The sequence below is a fragment of the Stegostoma tigrinum genome, chromosome 2 (genome assembly GCF_030684315.1).
Source record: "Stegostoma tigrinum isolate sSteTig4 chromosome 2, sSteTig4.hap1, whole genome shotgun sequence".
Taxonomy (NCBI): Eukaryota; Metazoa; Chordata; class Chondrichthyes; order Orectolobiformes; family Stegostomatidae; genus Stegostoma; species Stegostoma tigrinum.
The window spans coordinates 20,107,221-20,121,024 of NC_081355.1; the positions used below are offsets into that span (position 1 = coordinate 20,107,221).

Here is a 13,804-nt window from a genome sequence, read left to right on the forward strand (position 1 = left end):
TTAAATGTTGTAATTGTACCAGCCTCCACCACTTCCTCTGGCAGCTCATTCCATATAAGCACCACCCTCTGTGGGAAAATGTCACCGTTCAAGCCCCTTTTAAATCTTGCCCCTCTCACCTTAAACCTATGTAACTACCAGACAGCTGACAAACCATTTACATCTTACTTCTGTAATTATAACATGTGCCTTTTTCCTGGTGGTTTAGTAATCTTTAGGTGTCTGTCGTGACTCATTGTGGTAGCATTCTCACCGTTACATCAGAAAGTTGTGGATTTATGCCTGTAATCTCAGCTGAACCTTTCAGCGCAATACTATTGCAGGTGCTTTTATTCTGGCAAGGCAGTACACTAAGCCTGGGCTGTCCTTTCAGGTTGACTTAAAACTTCCCATTGCACTGATGGAAGAGGTTGCCCACCTGATTACAATGCCCTACAAGAGGAATGAGATGGATGGATGAAGAAGGTGTCACTACACTCTTGTCTCTATGGTGCAATAGGTTAGCATGTTCAGCTGCTAACAAGAAGGTTAGTGATTTGAAGGTTAGGTGGATGGGTCTGGTTGGGATGCTCTGTGGGTCAGTGTGGACTTTTTGGGCTGAAGGGCCTGTTTCCATCACTGTAGGGATTCTATACTCTTCTTATCACTTCCATCTCACAATTCCACAGAGGAGCCTCATCATCTCCCATTCAACTTATGGAAAGGCAAAGATGGTGTAGTGGCTTTTCCCTGCAGGATTTCATAGCCAAAATTATAGAATCCAGGTGAGAGAGGTCAGATTGCTCATCTCACTCATCCTTCCATTGAAATCCTCCCAGAATTGATGCTGGGAATTTTCTGATCGTCTGATGTAATTTCAACGGATTGGTTAAAACCTTGCTGACATATCTATCTGGGATTTCTGCCAAAATTATGATCACTGATGGGTGAGTCCCAGAGGGAAATTCCCAGTGTTGGAGTTCCCTACATTGTAGCATGTCTTGCTTAATTCCACCAGATATTTACTGTAATTTCTACCTTGGACGGTTACTCCAACTCCAAAGAAGAACTCCCTGTGATCATTCTGAATGTGTTGCATGTACCTTGGTCTTCTTGTACTGCCATGATGCCTAATGTGAACCTGTGCTCAGGGTCAACCTCCAATATTCTCTTTAAATGTTGCAACTTTGATCGGGGACAAATGAGAAGGAGCCTTTTTTCATGTTTATCATTTTTTATTCTCATAATGCTGCCCATAAATTTACTCTCTTTCATCTTTCTTGGTGAGTTTTTCTTTAAATCATTTCTGTTTTCTTTCAGTTAGAAAACATATCTCTGATTTCCTTCCCAATTTCCGAAATTTTAACTCCCAAGGTTTGGGACCTTTAAGTTTTGTGGACATTTTGCCTGAATCAATTTTGTCAAATTTCTTCAATGAGATCACCTCAAAGTCTCAATCCCAAAGAAAACAAACCCAACTCCTTCAACTTCTCAGTGTAAAGTAATCTCTACATGCCAATGTTCGGCACATTCTAATTAAATCATTGACTCTATTGTAAGGATAGTTTGCTACACTTTATATATGTTTCCAATTCAAAATAGTTCATAAATTATACTTATCTCAATTTGTTTTTAGATGAAGAAAAATAGGAACACTTTAAAAGAGGACCATCTTTATAATGAAAAAAGAGGTCTGCAAAATAATGCCGATCATTTTTATTATACTCTCAATGTGTTGTTTCTCTGATTTAATGACGTGTTTTTATATTAGCTCATCAAACTCAAGTATTTGGCACATATATGAACCACAGTTTCCAAACACTTTTGAATAAAAGACTGTCCCTTTCATCTCAATGCTATACCCTCTGGGATACAAAGTTGAAAAGGTAAGAGCTTGTACAGACTGGAAAAATATAAGCAGAGCAATGAAAGAACTACACAAAGATCTCAAGTTACCACATAACAAATGTGTTTCCACTTGGCAGAAAAGGATTTGAGTTACTGAGCTATTCGGAAGGCTCATATTTCCACTGTTTTCAGCACATTTTACTCTGGTTCCATTTCCTTAAGGCTTTCGTATGGTGCATTTGAGAGAATGATCAGGAAGATACTTACTAGCTGGGGGACAGTGCCTGCTTAATTCTGAAATAAATACATCAAATCAAAACAGGCAGGAAGATAAAACAGGCAGGAAGATAAAACAGGCAGAAAATATCAGGAGGTGCCAGAAATGGCTTTTGGATTCATTATGTTGACCTTCCTGCTTCCAAGTAAATTTTGAGCAGACTACAAGGAATTAACATCATAGATTCATAAATTACAGAAGTCTACTTGGTCTATTTTGTCTGTGCTGGATCTTTGAAAGAATTTGCTAACCAATTAGTCCCACCTCCATGCTTTTTCCTCATAACTCTTCACTTTTTTTCTCTTCAAATATTTATACAATTTGCTTTTTAAAGTTACTTTTTAATCTGCTTCAACCAGCGTTTCAAGTAATGCATACAAAATCAAAACAAGTCACTGTATAAAAAATGTTTCCTTCATACCCCTGGTTCATCTGCCAATTATCTTAAGTCTGTGTCTTCTGGCTATTGATGCAGCTGCCACTGGAAACAGCTTTTCCTCATTTAATCAAAACCTCTCAGAATTTTGAAAACTTCTTTTAAAATTCCCTTTAGCCTTCCCTATCCCAAAGAGATCAATCACAACTTGGAAATCTTTCCACATAATTGCAGTAGCTCACCCTACTGTTCTTTATAATTTCTCTGCAACCACATCAAGGCCTGACATGATACTAAACTCTGATTCCTGTAAGTAGAGAGGAGTATAGCTGTGATATAACTAATGGAACATCTTGTGGGTACAGATGTGTTGTGGCTCCTAAAAAGTGCACACAACAAGCCAGTATTCTCATGAATTTTGCAAGGGCTGGAACGCTGCTGGTAATCTCAGCTATGAGGGCTACTTGAATGTAGCTATCATTACGGACCAGGTATCATTGTTTAATCACAATCTTGATGAATGTTGTGTCTCCTGGTTACTCCGGCTATATCTCCTAGCGTGAAGGACAGCTTAGTTTCCTTCAATAAATATTCACTAAAATGTGGTGTCACTTTAAGCAAGCCATGTATTGTCCATTTTCATTGTCTTGAGACGATGATAGTGTTAATAGTTTGCATGGCCACTCGAGATAGAAACCACATTGGAGATAAGTTAATTACACAAATTGGCATTGGACCGGCATCACACAATATCTATACTCAGTAATGAAGAGTAAAGTGGTTTATCAAAGGAACCAGTTCTGTTTTTGTTAAAGCCAGCAGTCCCACGATCTCTTTTATTTGCACTGACTTTTGTTTCCAAATATTTGAACTGAATTTTCCTTACTTTGCCACGATAAAATTTGAATCTATGCTTTTTTGATTAACAACCCACACTTTCAAAGTAGGAGTTTAACATAACTACTGAATACAATTCTGATGCAACCAGTTTCATCACTCAAAGCGCAACTCATTTTCATTGGAAAAAAGTGACATTGCTATCAATCTGGTGAAGCTAGTGTTACTAACACTGGTTGACCATAATCTTGACATTTGATGATGCTCAATCATGCAACATTTGATCACTTGACATCCCACTAGAGAGCTCACTTGACATGCCTACAGATTGCAAAATGTTATTGCAGCCACTGTTACTGGCAGGTACTCTAATGACAGAAATTTGGAGAACCAGGAAATACCTCTTGCATCAAATGCAAGTGCTTGGGAGCAGTGCAATGTCCCGTAAGAATCCTTATAAAATTCTAATATTTCTGCGTGCTGTGCTAAGTTCTTAGCGACCACCTTAAATTTTCATGCACTATGAGGTGAGTGACAATTTTCTTTTTTTTAAATGAGGTTGCCAATGAGTGCTATTTATTTGTAGGGCAAAAAGCTCAAACATCTCATATATTCTAGTTGATCCAAATATGCGAGGCGTTTAAATGAAAAATGATTGTTCGACACAGTGGAAACACTATGAATTATTAAAAAGCACCCAACACAAATGTTATCAGACTAATCCAAAGACTTGGCATGATCCTGTTTATGAGAGCATTTTGTTCATTGATTTGTATAAGTCCAACTATTAGGATTCTAGTTCCCCATGATTAAAATTAAGACACGTCAAAATATTCAAACTCTGGAGTAAGTACATAAGAAATTAAATAATTCTCAAATAAAATTACTTAACCTCACCTCGAATACATTCCTTTTACTCTTGAAATGTAACAGAAACATTGTGAAATTTCCATACACTACCTTGAACACCATTAGGTATCCATATGTTCAGGAAGAGGCAATCCTCATCGCCATGGACATCCTTCACAAACACCCGGTCCTGCATGCAAATATTTCCATATTTTCTTGCATGCTTAATACCTTTCCATGGCTTTAATGGTCTTGGCTTTTGGAAACGAAGTTCCCCAATAGGTGGCTGTGCATAAGGAATTCCTTGGAAAATGTCTGTTATTCTATTATTTTGCTGAACTCTGATGCCACGCAGGAGACCATTCTGGGTCTGAACAAGTGGATCTAAGAGGGGCTGGCATAGCAAAAATAGAGTGTGTGAAATACTGGAACGAGAAATGCCTATTGTGTTTATTGTTACAACATGGAGCCAAAAAGTGGAACCAGATCTGCCTTTTTATCTATGTATTTGCAACACATGAATATTAAACAATCGAAGACCGCCAAATGGTCACTCCAACGGTTCCTAGCCAGACGTTTGAATAACAAATTCCAGACTGCACGAATAATTAATTTCCATAGCCCAGCTTTATGCCTTAAACAAAATACTTCACAATTTACTAATTACAGGGTAACTTTAGCAAGGACAACATTAAACACGGTAAGCTGATTAACATCTGTGCTTTAAACCTGAGGCATTTGTATTCAGCCTCATTCACACAAAACACAGACAAGCAAACAAACACAGTTTACGGATAAATAAAAGAAAATTCCAAACCTGGCCAGATTACCTAAATGTATTTCACAATGCATTGTTTCACAGGCATAAATGTGTATTCCTTGGTTGCTTTTCTGAAACTTTGATGAGGGTTACCCTTCGATTCACCCAGGCAAAGGCAGCAGTGTTTCTAACACCTCTTTCTGCTCTTTGGACTTCTGGATGTTGCTGTATCAGATTGAGCAGGGAGCCTTCTAATCATTATCGTGTCTCAGCAGCAGCCCAGAACCATCTCTCAGAAACCATAATGCAAAAATTTGAATTCTGGTTCCATCCTGATACATTGATCAACCTTACCCATGCCCCCCCACCAGCCCAGCCAAGACCTCAATCACCAACCAAAATCTGCCATCTGTTTGATCATTGGGTCTCCTCCAGAGTTCGGGAACTAACTCACAGGTACTCACCTTGTTAATAGCCAACTCCTGGTATCTGTTCATACACAATGCCCTTTCCAGGGTTCATTATGTCTGTTACAACCCTTTTGATCAAGGCTCAGTTTACAATTAGTGTCCAGGTTTGGTCTCATAATCAAACAAAGCTTGTTTGAGCCGTTTCTTTCCTTTCAACTCAATCAGTCCCAATACACACCAGTCACTTACAGCTCACAATACGAAATTGATATGAGAATGAAAATAAAACAATTAAAAATGAGTAAGTGCTCTATAGTCACCTGCATTCAGAGTGCATATTTGGTTATCCAGCATTAATTTTCTATTCCAAATTTATTCTAAATTAATGCCCCATATGAATAATTCTGCTTCAACATGGTCCCAAATATGGTTCCCAAGGAACATCTCTCAATATTTTATCCTAGACACAGCATTTCCACTTATCACTTTAAAAAAGTCACCGTCTTCTGAAACCAATTCTTAAACAATAAGGTAGTCCATCACAAAAATGTAAAGTTCTGGAGAAACTGAGCAAGCCTTGCAATATCTGTACAGAGATAAACAGAGTTAATGTATTGAATCCAGCGACCCTTTGCCTGACGTCACTGAACTCGAAATTTTAACTCCATTTTATCTCCACAGTTGCTGCCAGATCTGCTGGTTTTCTCCAGCAATTTCTGTTTACGTTTGTTTCAGATCTCAAGCATCCACAGTTCCTTGTTTTACCTTGCCCATATCCTGAATGAGTATGCATCAATGGACAGTGGATAAAATGGGATTGCTTTACTGTCTTTTGCCGGATGATGTTTAAAGGTGACATGGGCAATGGTGGAAAACCGAACAACAAATATGTCACTGCTTTAGTGCATACTAACCATGGATGCCACTGGAAAGCCTGCCGCTTCTTGAGATAGGACAATCGAAGAGGCCACATTGCTTCGTGAATGCCTAGACACTGCTCACACGGTATGACACTAGCAGGAACAATTGGAAGAATCCAGCAATTTTGAGGCATTTTTCAGTAAAGTGGACAAAATGCATCAAAAGAAGAAAAGCAAACAGGGTGAGGTCACTGATCCAACACTAAGTCTCTTTTGGGCTTGCCTGTGGGAATCTGTAATGAAAATTACAGCGGAGATGACCATGGAAACCTATGCTATAGTGGGCTACACCATCCAATGTACAATAGCCTGACAGGTGAGGCAATTGTATATGCAGTCTGGTCAGCAATTGAGGAGTCTAATGATGCTGGTGACCATGAAGAATCTAATGAATACCCGTTTTGTTGTTCAGCTGTTTCCCGAGCCAGAGCCGCTAAGGTTGCTCAGATGCTCTGAGATTTTATTGTACAGCACAAAAACATTAAAATCTGCTTTGACGCAATTACAGGCTATATCATAGTTGTCTGAAGATAGCACACCGAGCAGAAAAAGATTATTGAGTTTCTCTGCAGAGCTAACTCCCAATACTTTTTAATGTCATTTAGAAGGTCATGCCATTGTAACGTGAAAGAATTGAAAAGAAATTTTTCACTCTGTACTGCTTCAGTATGTTTTCATTTGGGACTTTTTAAAACATAAAGTATGTTTGTCGGCAAATTGGGTCATATGGAGGCCCTTTCCTCTATCTTGAACCTCTGCTTAACACGTGTGTAGGAGAATCCCCTAGGATCTGATGGATTGGGATTTTACTGTGGTTTCATTTACTGTGGTCTTTAGTCGTAATTATTGTTTTACAGAGGATTGAGATGAAGATCATTTCAGTACAAGTACAAATAATAAAACTCAATACAACAAGCTGACTGTAAATCTTCAACTTCCACAAATTTGAAGTGAAGTCTAATGAACTGGAAAAAGTCCTAAATGGTGGGTAAGAAACAGCTTTGGAGTGATGATTGAATCAAATATGAATGGACTAGAATCCACAAAGCAAAACTGGCTATGCATTAGGATTCTGTTTGAGCACTTGCCTACTAGGAGCTTAAAGGTAGCTGCATAAAGAAACAGCACTTTATTTGTGTAGTTGAGAGTTGATGAAGAACGAAATCGTTTTCACGACTATCACTGTAACTGACCTTTAACAAAATGATAATTGACAGCAATTTGTTGGCCAATAAACTACCAGTCATCTCCAGTCATATGCAGCTCACCTTATTCCCTACACAAAGGCACGCAAAACATTCTCCGTGGGTGCTTTTTTCCTCAAATGGCCCAGCCTGCATTTTGCGTGCTAAGCATTTTATGTAATCTGAGGATTTCACCAGCATTCTGCATCTAACATCCGGTGCATGGGTTTTCTGAGCTGTCTGGAACTTGCCAGAATCAACCAGGTGAGACCACGGCAGGGCATGATTCTTTGCTGAAACTAACAGTCTGTGAAACCTTCAAACACTGGAGCTGAATAGCTCCAACAGGCATTATGGTGTGCGTCTACCATTCCTGGGTAGAAGAGGGCACTCTTACTGCTTTACAGGTGATTGCCAACTTCTTGGAAATTGGTTCACCTGTCTTACATTTAGGGGTCAGTGGTTTAGCACTGCTGCTTCACAGCACCAGGGACCCAGGTTTGGTTTCAGCTTTGGGCAACTGCCTATGTGGAGTTTGCACATTCTCCCTGTGTCTGTGTGGATTTCTTTATAGCCGAAAAATGTGTAAGTTAGGTGGATTGGCCCTGCTAAGTTACCCATGGTGTTCAGGGATATGTGGGTTAGGTGTGTTAGCCATGGAAAATGCAGGGTTAGAGTGACAGGGTAGGAGGATGGGTCTGGGTGGGAGGCTCTTCAGAGGGTTGGTGTTCTTGACTGAATGGTCTTTTTTCACACTGTAGGGATTCCATCCAAAAAATCCAGTGAATGAAATCTTGGATATAATAATTAAGAGATGGCAGGATACACAATGAGTATATACAGTTAAATGCTTTATCCTGACCATTAAACTTCTGTGTGAAATTGTAAAACTGTCAATAGCGCTTAAAAGATAATGAGTTATGGACGTGTACCAACATTCCCTTGGGAGTATTAGTGCCAAAAACTATTTCATTGGCGAGAAATGTAGACACGAATTTGATGATGATGATGATGATGAGCCAGAGTCTTCTTCATTGAAAAACTTTCAAGCATTAATGGGCTATTCATGAACCCAGGTTGTTTAATTGTTCCTGAATGTAAGAAGGCACAATCAAAACATGAGGGATCCATAAAAATCATTGTCCTATACCAATGGAAATTTTGTACAGGGTTGAGCTAGTGACCAACTGCTTTAATGTCTGAAATCCTGATTCATTATACGACATTCCCATTCTATTAGTCTTCCTACTACATTCAGGTCTATTCATTTAATATTCCATAATAGAACTGCTCTCAATCCCATTACGTCTGAAAAATCCATCTTCATTTCAGCTATCCTACTGTCTTCAATTATTGCAACAATTTCAACTGCACTAAAGAGAAAATTAGAAGTTAACAGAACTGTACCTTTGTAATTGGACATTCTTTAACATTCAGTAAACTAGGGATATACTGGTTCCAGAAAGTAACCTGTTCAGGCTTCAGATGTTTCTTTATGTTCTGTTTTGACAAATTGACGTCCAGCTGTAGATACTGTGATGTTCTCTTGTTATATTTCGGCCAAATAACTGGGACTTTCATGGGGAAATTGGGATTTCTATAAATGAGAATAAACAGATTAGTTTACTCAGTGCTTGGCAGATATGAATACTATTGTGGTAGTTATTTCCTATTTACATGTTGCATCTTATCTAGTAGTTATTTTTATGCATGTACCTTAAAAGGGCAAAAAACAGAGTTCCACTCAATGAGTTGAAATAATATGTGCTTTTTCTTGCTCTGAATGGCAATAGGCATTTGTTGTCTTTACAACTTTACACAGACTCAACAGGGAATCTTGAATCTTGAACCTTCATAAAAAGAGCAAGGAATGGTCTGATGGGGTTTAGGGAAAACCGAAAAAGAACTCCCAAAACAGGCTCAGTTCATATTTGCATGCACCAGTTCAGAAGCTGATGACGTGCAAAATTTAGAGATAGAAGCAGGGCCGTCACATGATGAGATATCAAGGCATGAATGACCTGCAGCCAGAGTAGGGACAAAGGTAGCGCAGTGAACCCAAATGAGCTTGATGATGAACCAATATACAGAAGAAAGCTGATGGATGTGCACAACAGAATGTTTGGTGCATTGGGAAATCTGCCTGGAAACCTAATGTCAATGACAAGGAGTTTGGCGGAGTCTAGCAACTTTCAAATACTACAATAAGTCTTGAGTCATGTTATGCACTTATAAATGAATAGGAAAAGATCTAATCTCTACTTCTTAACAAATAGAAAAAACATGGAAAATCATTCTATTCTTGTTCAAAGAAGATGTTCAAATAAAATTCCATATTTAAACAGAGGAAGAATTACTCGTAGAGTTGACTAAAATCCTTGGTGAAGAGGCTCATTATAAGAAGCTATGTGGAGAAGTTGTTGGGGTTGGAGGTAAGGGTGTTATGGATGGATTCCAGAGTATCAGTGAAGGGCCATTGAAGGTCATTGAAGCTTGCCAGTTAGGATCGGAGACAGTTGGGAGACACACAGGGTAACACATTTCTCAAAATATAGAGTTCTCAGGTGTTTATAGCACCCACAGTCTGACCTGAAAAAATTTATCAAAATTTCACACTGATAATATCCAATCCCAATAAATTGTAGAATATTACAAATAAAGGTCGTGGCATGCATTTCTAAGAGTAGGAATCATGAATCTGTAACATCCACTACTTTTATTTACAACCATTACAACTTTAAACAAGGAAACAGTTTCAAAATATTACTGCTTATTGCAATTTATTTAATTGCAATTATTACAAATTATTGCTTCAATAATTTTAAATTTGACATTTTAAGCTTCAATGAAATAACATGCCTCAGATCCAAAAAAAGAAGCTTTAAATCAAGCAAACTCATGGAGCATTCTCAAATTGGACCTGATGCAGACATCAGATATAGAAAGTCAAGAAGTAAGAGAAATATTTTCTTTGTTTATTCATTCATAGGATGAGGGTGTCACTGGCCAGGCAGCATTTACTGTGCAACCCACTTGCATAGAGGGCAGTTAAGAGTCAACCACATTTGGGGCGGCACGGTGGCTCAGTGGTTAGCACTGCAGCCTCACAGCGCCAGGGACCCAGGCTCGATTCCAGCCTCAGGCTCCCCGTGTCTGCGGTGGGTTTTCTCCGGTTGATCCAGTTTCCTCTTACAGTCCAAAGATGTGCAGGCTAGGGGGATTGACCATGCTAAATTGCCTGTAGTGTTCAGGGGTGTGTGGGTTATGGGGGATGGGTCTGGGTTGGATGCTCCAAGGGGTGGTGTGGACTTGTTGGGCCGAAGAGCCTGTTTTGACACTGTAGGGAATCTAAATCTAAATCTGTGGGTCTGGAGTCACATCTGGGCCAGACCAGGCAAGGATGGCAGTTTCCTTCCCTAAAGGACATAGTGAACCAGATGGATTTTTCCTGACAATCAGCAACGGATTCGTGGTCATCATTAGATTCTTAATTCCTGATATTTATTGAATTCAAATTCCACCATCTGCCATGGCAGGATTCGAACCTGGGTCTCTGGATTAACAGTCCAGTGATGATGCCACTGGGCCACCACCTCCCCCAAGAGAAATATTTTAAATCAGGAGTCATTTTTCTTTTGATTTTATTTCATACTAACATTGGCTTTTAAAACAATGCTCAAAAAATGCATTCTCTACTTACCCCGTTTTAGCAAAATTTGTCCAGTAGGACATCATTTGTTGACTCAGATCATGCTCTTCTTTTCCTACAAGAGGTCCTCCCATTGTCGGGACTCCAAATACAAACACAAGTTCATCCCCATGCCTTGCTCCTATCCACTCAGGGGACTCAGATGTGTTTGGGTGTCTAGTAAAGTAATAAATGTAAACGTGTTGGGTAGCTTTAGCCATGAATTCACTTGTCTTTACCAGTGGAGCTACGAAACCTGCATCACCAACTACCTCCAGTGCTTGCCTCTGGAGGTGAAATGAACTGTCGTTAAGGTCTTTCCAATCTTTATATTCCCACAAAGTGGCATCAGACATGGTTGTCACTTTATCAGCTGCTACTTGGAGAAATATTGATGTGAATTTAACAAAATCAGCTTGTGTTTTGATCTTCTTTATTTGTGGCCAAGCAAAACTTCCCTCATGACTGTTAACACCAGCCATGTAGGTGAATCGGTTGACTAAGCTCACGTTTCTGGAAAGTTCTCGCGGTGGTTTAGGAAGAAATACACCATCCACTGTCGGACCGAAGAAAAAATTGAAGTCGCGCAACTTTATCGCGCCTTTCACGAGCTCTGCTGTTTGTTTCTCCTGCAGGCAGCTGATCAGCTTCAAACTATCATTCACTGGACAAAATAATATCGAGGCAAGTTTCTTTGCCCACATGGAAGGGTCATCCAACCTTACTGCCCAAGGTGCAATAGCAACCCCACTCTGTAAAATCGCACGTTTGAAGACCCCTGTGTTGAGAGGTGACAGGCATTGTAATCCCACACTACTTCCTCCTGCAGACTGTCCAAATATGGCAATAGCCTCTGGGTTACCACCAAAATTTCTGATATTGGTCTTTATCCATAATATAGCAAAGTGTTGGTCAAGCAGCCCACTATTGCCAATTGCTGCATGGTCTCCTGTGGAAAGAAACCCAAACACCCCTAAACGATAATTGATTGTAACCACAATAACTTGGCCAAAGTCAGCCAGCACATGAGCCTTGTAATTTCCAGAGCCAAAGACAAAGGCTCCTCCATGAAGCCACACCATCACTGTCAACAGCTTGCTCGAATTAACCTTTTTACAGGGCACATAGATATTTAACTTGAGGCAGTCTTCATTACCAGCTACTTGATCAAGTTCCTGAGGGCACATGGGTCCAAATTCAGTTGCATTCAGCGTGTTATTCCATCCAAGATGTGGCTGGGGAGGCTGGAATCGGAGGAGATTCACTGGAGGTGCAGCGTAAGGGATCCCAAGATAGCATTCCACGCTTCTGTTGTCCCATTGTTCTAATGTCCCTTGAACCAAGCCCAGGTCAGTCTGTCTAATGAGGTCAGTAAGCACTATAGAGACACAAAGACCGCAAAAAAGAATTAAAACTCCACAACCCATGATGTTAAAACCAGCAGTTTTAGCCTGTCAGTGTACTTTGTCATCAATTAAGTACACCTACTGAATACTGCCTTCCCTTATCAGCAAAAGCATTAATCTTTTGAGCATGCTCTAACTCAAGTGACATTGCAAAACACAGACTAATATGATTACTTTTCAAATTAGACATGCTTATTTGTTGAATGAGTTTACTGTCAAATTGCACAACACAAAGTCTAAGACTTATATTTTGCAAATATGTTTATTAGGTTTTCCTTAATACTTGATAAAAGATACAGCAGAGGATAAGTAACGACTGTTAGAGGGAACATCGTGGTGGAATCCATTATAATTTTTTTATTAAGATGTATGAATATTATTGTTTTAATTATAGATATTCTATTACCAACAGAGCTAACAATATTTAACTCAGCTGAGAATTACGTGGGTTTTAAACAGATGGAAGTTGCCCAGGGGCATTGAAATTTTAATGTAGTAGTTTATTTTTTAATGTCTTCTGTGACTAAAAAAAGTAAAACTGCCTTTATATAGTGACATTCAAAATCACAGAAGTTCTTCATGGACAGTGAAGTACTGCTGAAATGCAGGCACTATTGTAATGTAGGAAATGTACCCAAAGTCTATAAACAGCAATGAAATAAACAAGTAGATGATCTGTTTCTGTGATATTAGCTGAGAGATAAATATTGCCTAGGATATCAAGGGAAAGCTTTCCTGCTCTTCTTCAAAACAGTGTCACGATATTTTCTTCGCAACCCCTGAGAGGTCAAACAAGGCTGTCGTCTAACATGTTATCTGAAAGACAAGGTGAGCTGGAGGAACACAGCCGGCCAGGCAGCATTAGACGAGCAGGAAAGCTGATGTTTCGGGTCTGGACCCTTATTCAGAAATGGGGGTGGAGAAGGGGGCTCTGAAATAAATAGAGGCGGGTGGCAGTGATAGAAGGTGGATACTGGAGCAGTTAGGTGGAGAGAAGACAAGGAGGCGTGGATGAAGCTAGTAGAGGTAAGAGTAGGTAGGAAGTGGGGGTGGAGATTGGCACTGAGGTGGGAGAAGCAGATAGGTGGGAGAGAAGACGGACAGGTCAAGGAGGCGGGCTCATCAGCTTTCCTGCTCCTCTGATGCTGCCTGGCCTGCTGTGTTCTTCGAGAACCACACCTGGTTATCTCAGACTCCAGCATCAGCAGTTCTTACTATCTCTTATCTGAAAGACAGCTGCCCTAACAATGTAGCACCTCTTTGACACTGC

General features: G+C 39.7%; 1 protein-coding gene across 2 annotated transcripts in view; it reads right to left on the bottom strand.

Moving 5' to 3' along the window:
* The window catches only part of LOC125448388 (uncharacterized), a 62,549-nt gene extending 49,879 nt beyond the window's left edge, over positions 1-12,670 (bottom strand). Inside the window, exons 1-3 of one of the 2 annotated variants that reach the window (XM_048523691.2) lie at positions 11,141-12,670; positions 8,848-9,037; positions 4,278-4,560 (exon numbers count right to left, since the gene is read on the bottom strand). In XM_048523691.2, the coding sequence (XP_048379648.2) occupies positions 4,278-4,560; positions 8,848-9,037; positions 11,141-12,555 (1,888 nt within the window). In that variant the 5' untranslated portion in view covers positions 12,556-12,670. The remainder of the gene's footprint in view (positions 1-4,277; positions 4,561-8,847; positions 9,038-11,140) is intronic. The other variant, XM_048523688.2, reaches the window with a different exon arrangement.
* Between the last annotated feature and the right edge of the window lie 1,134 nt (positions 12,671-13,804).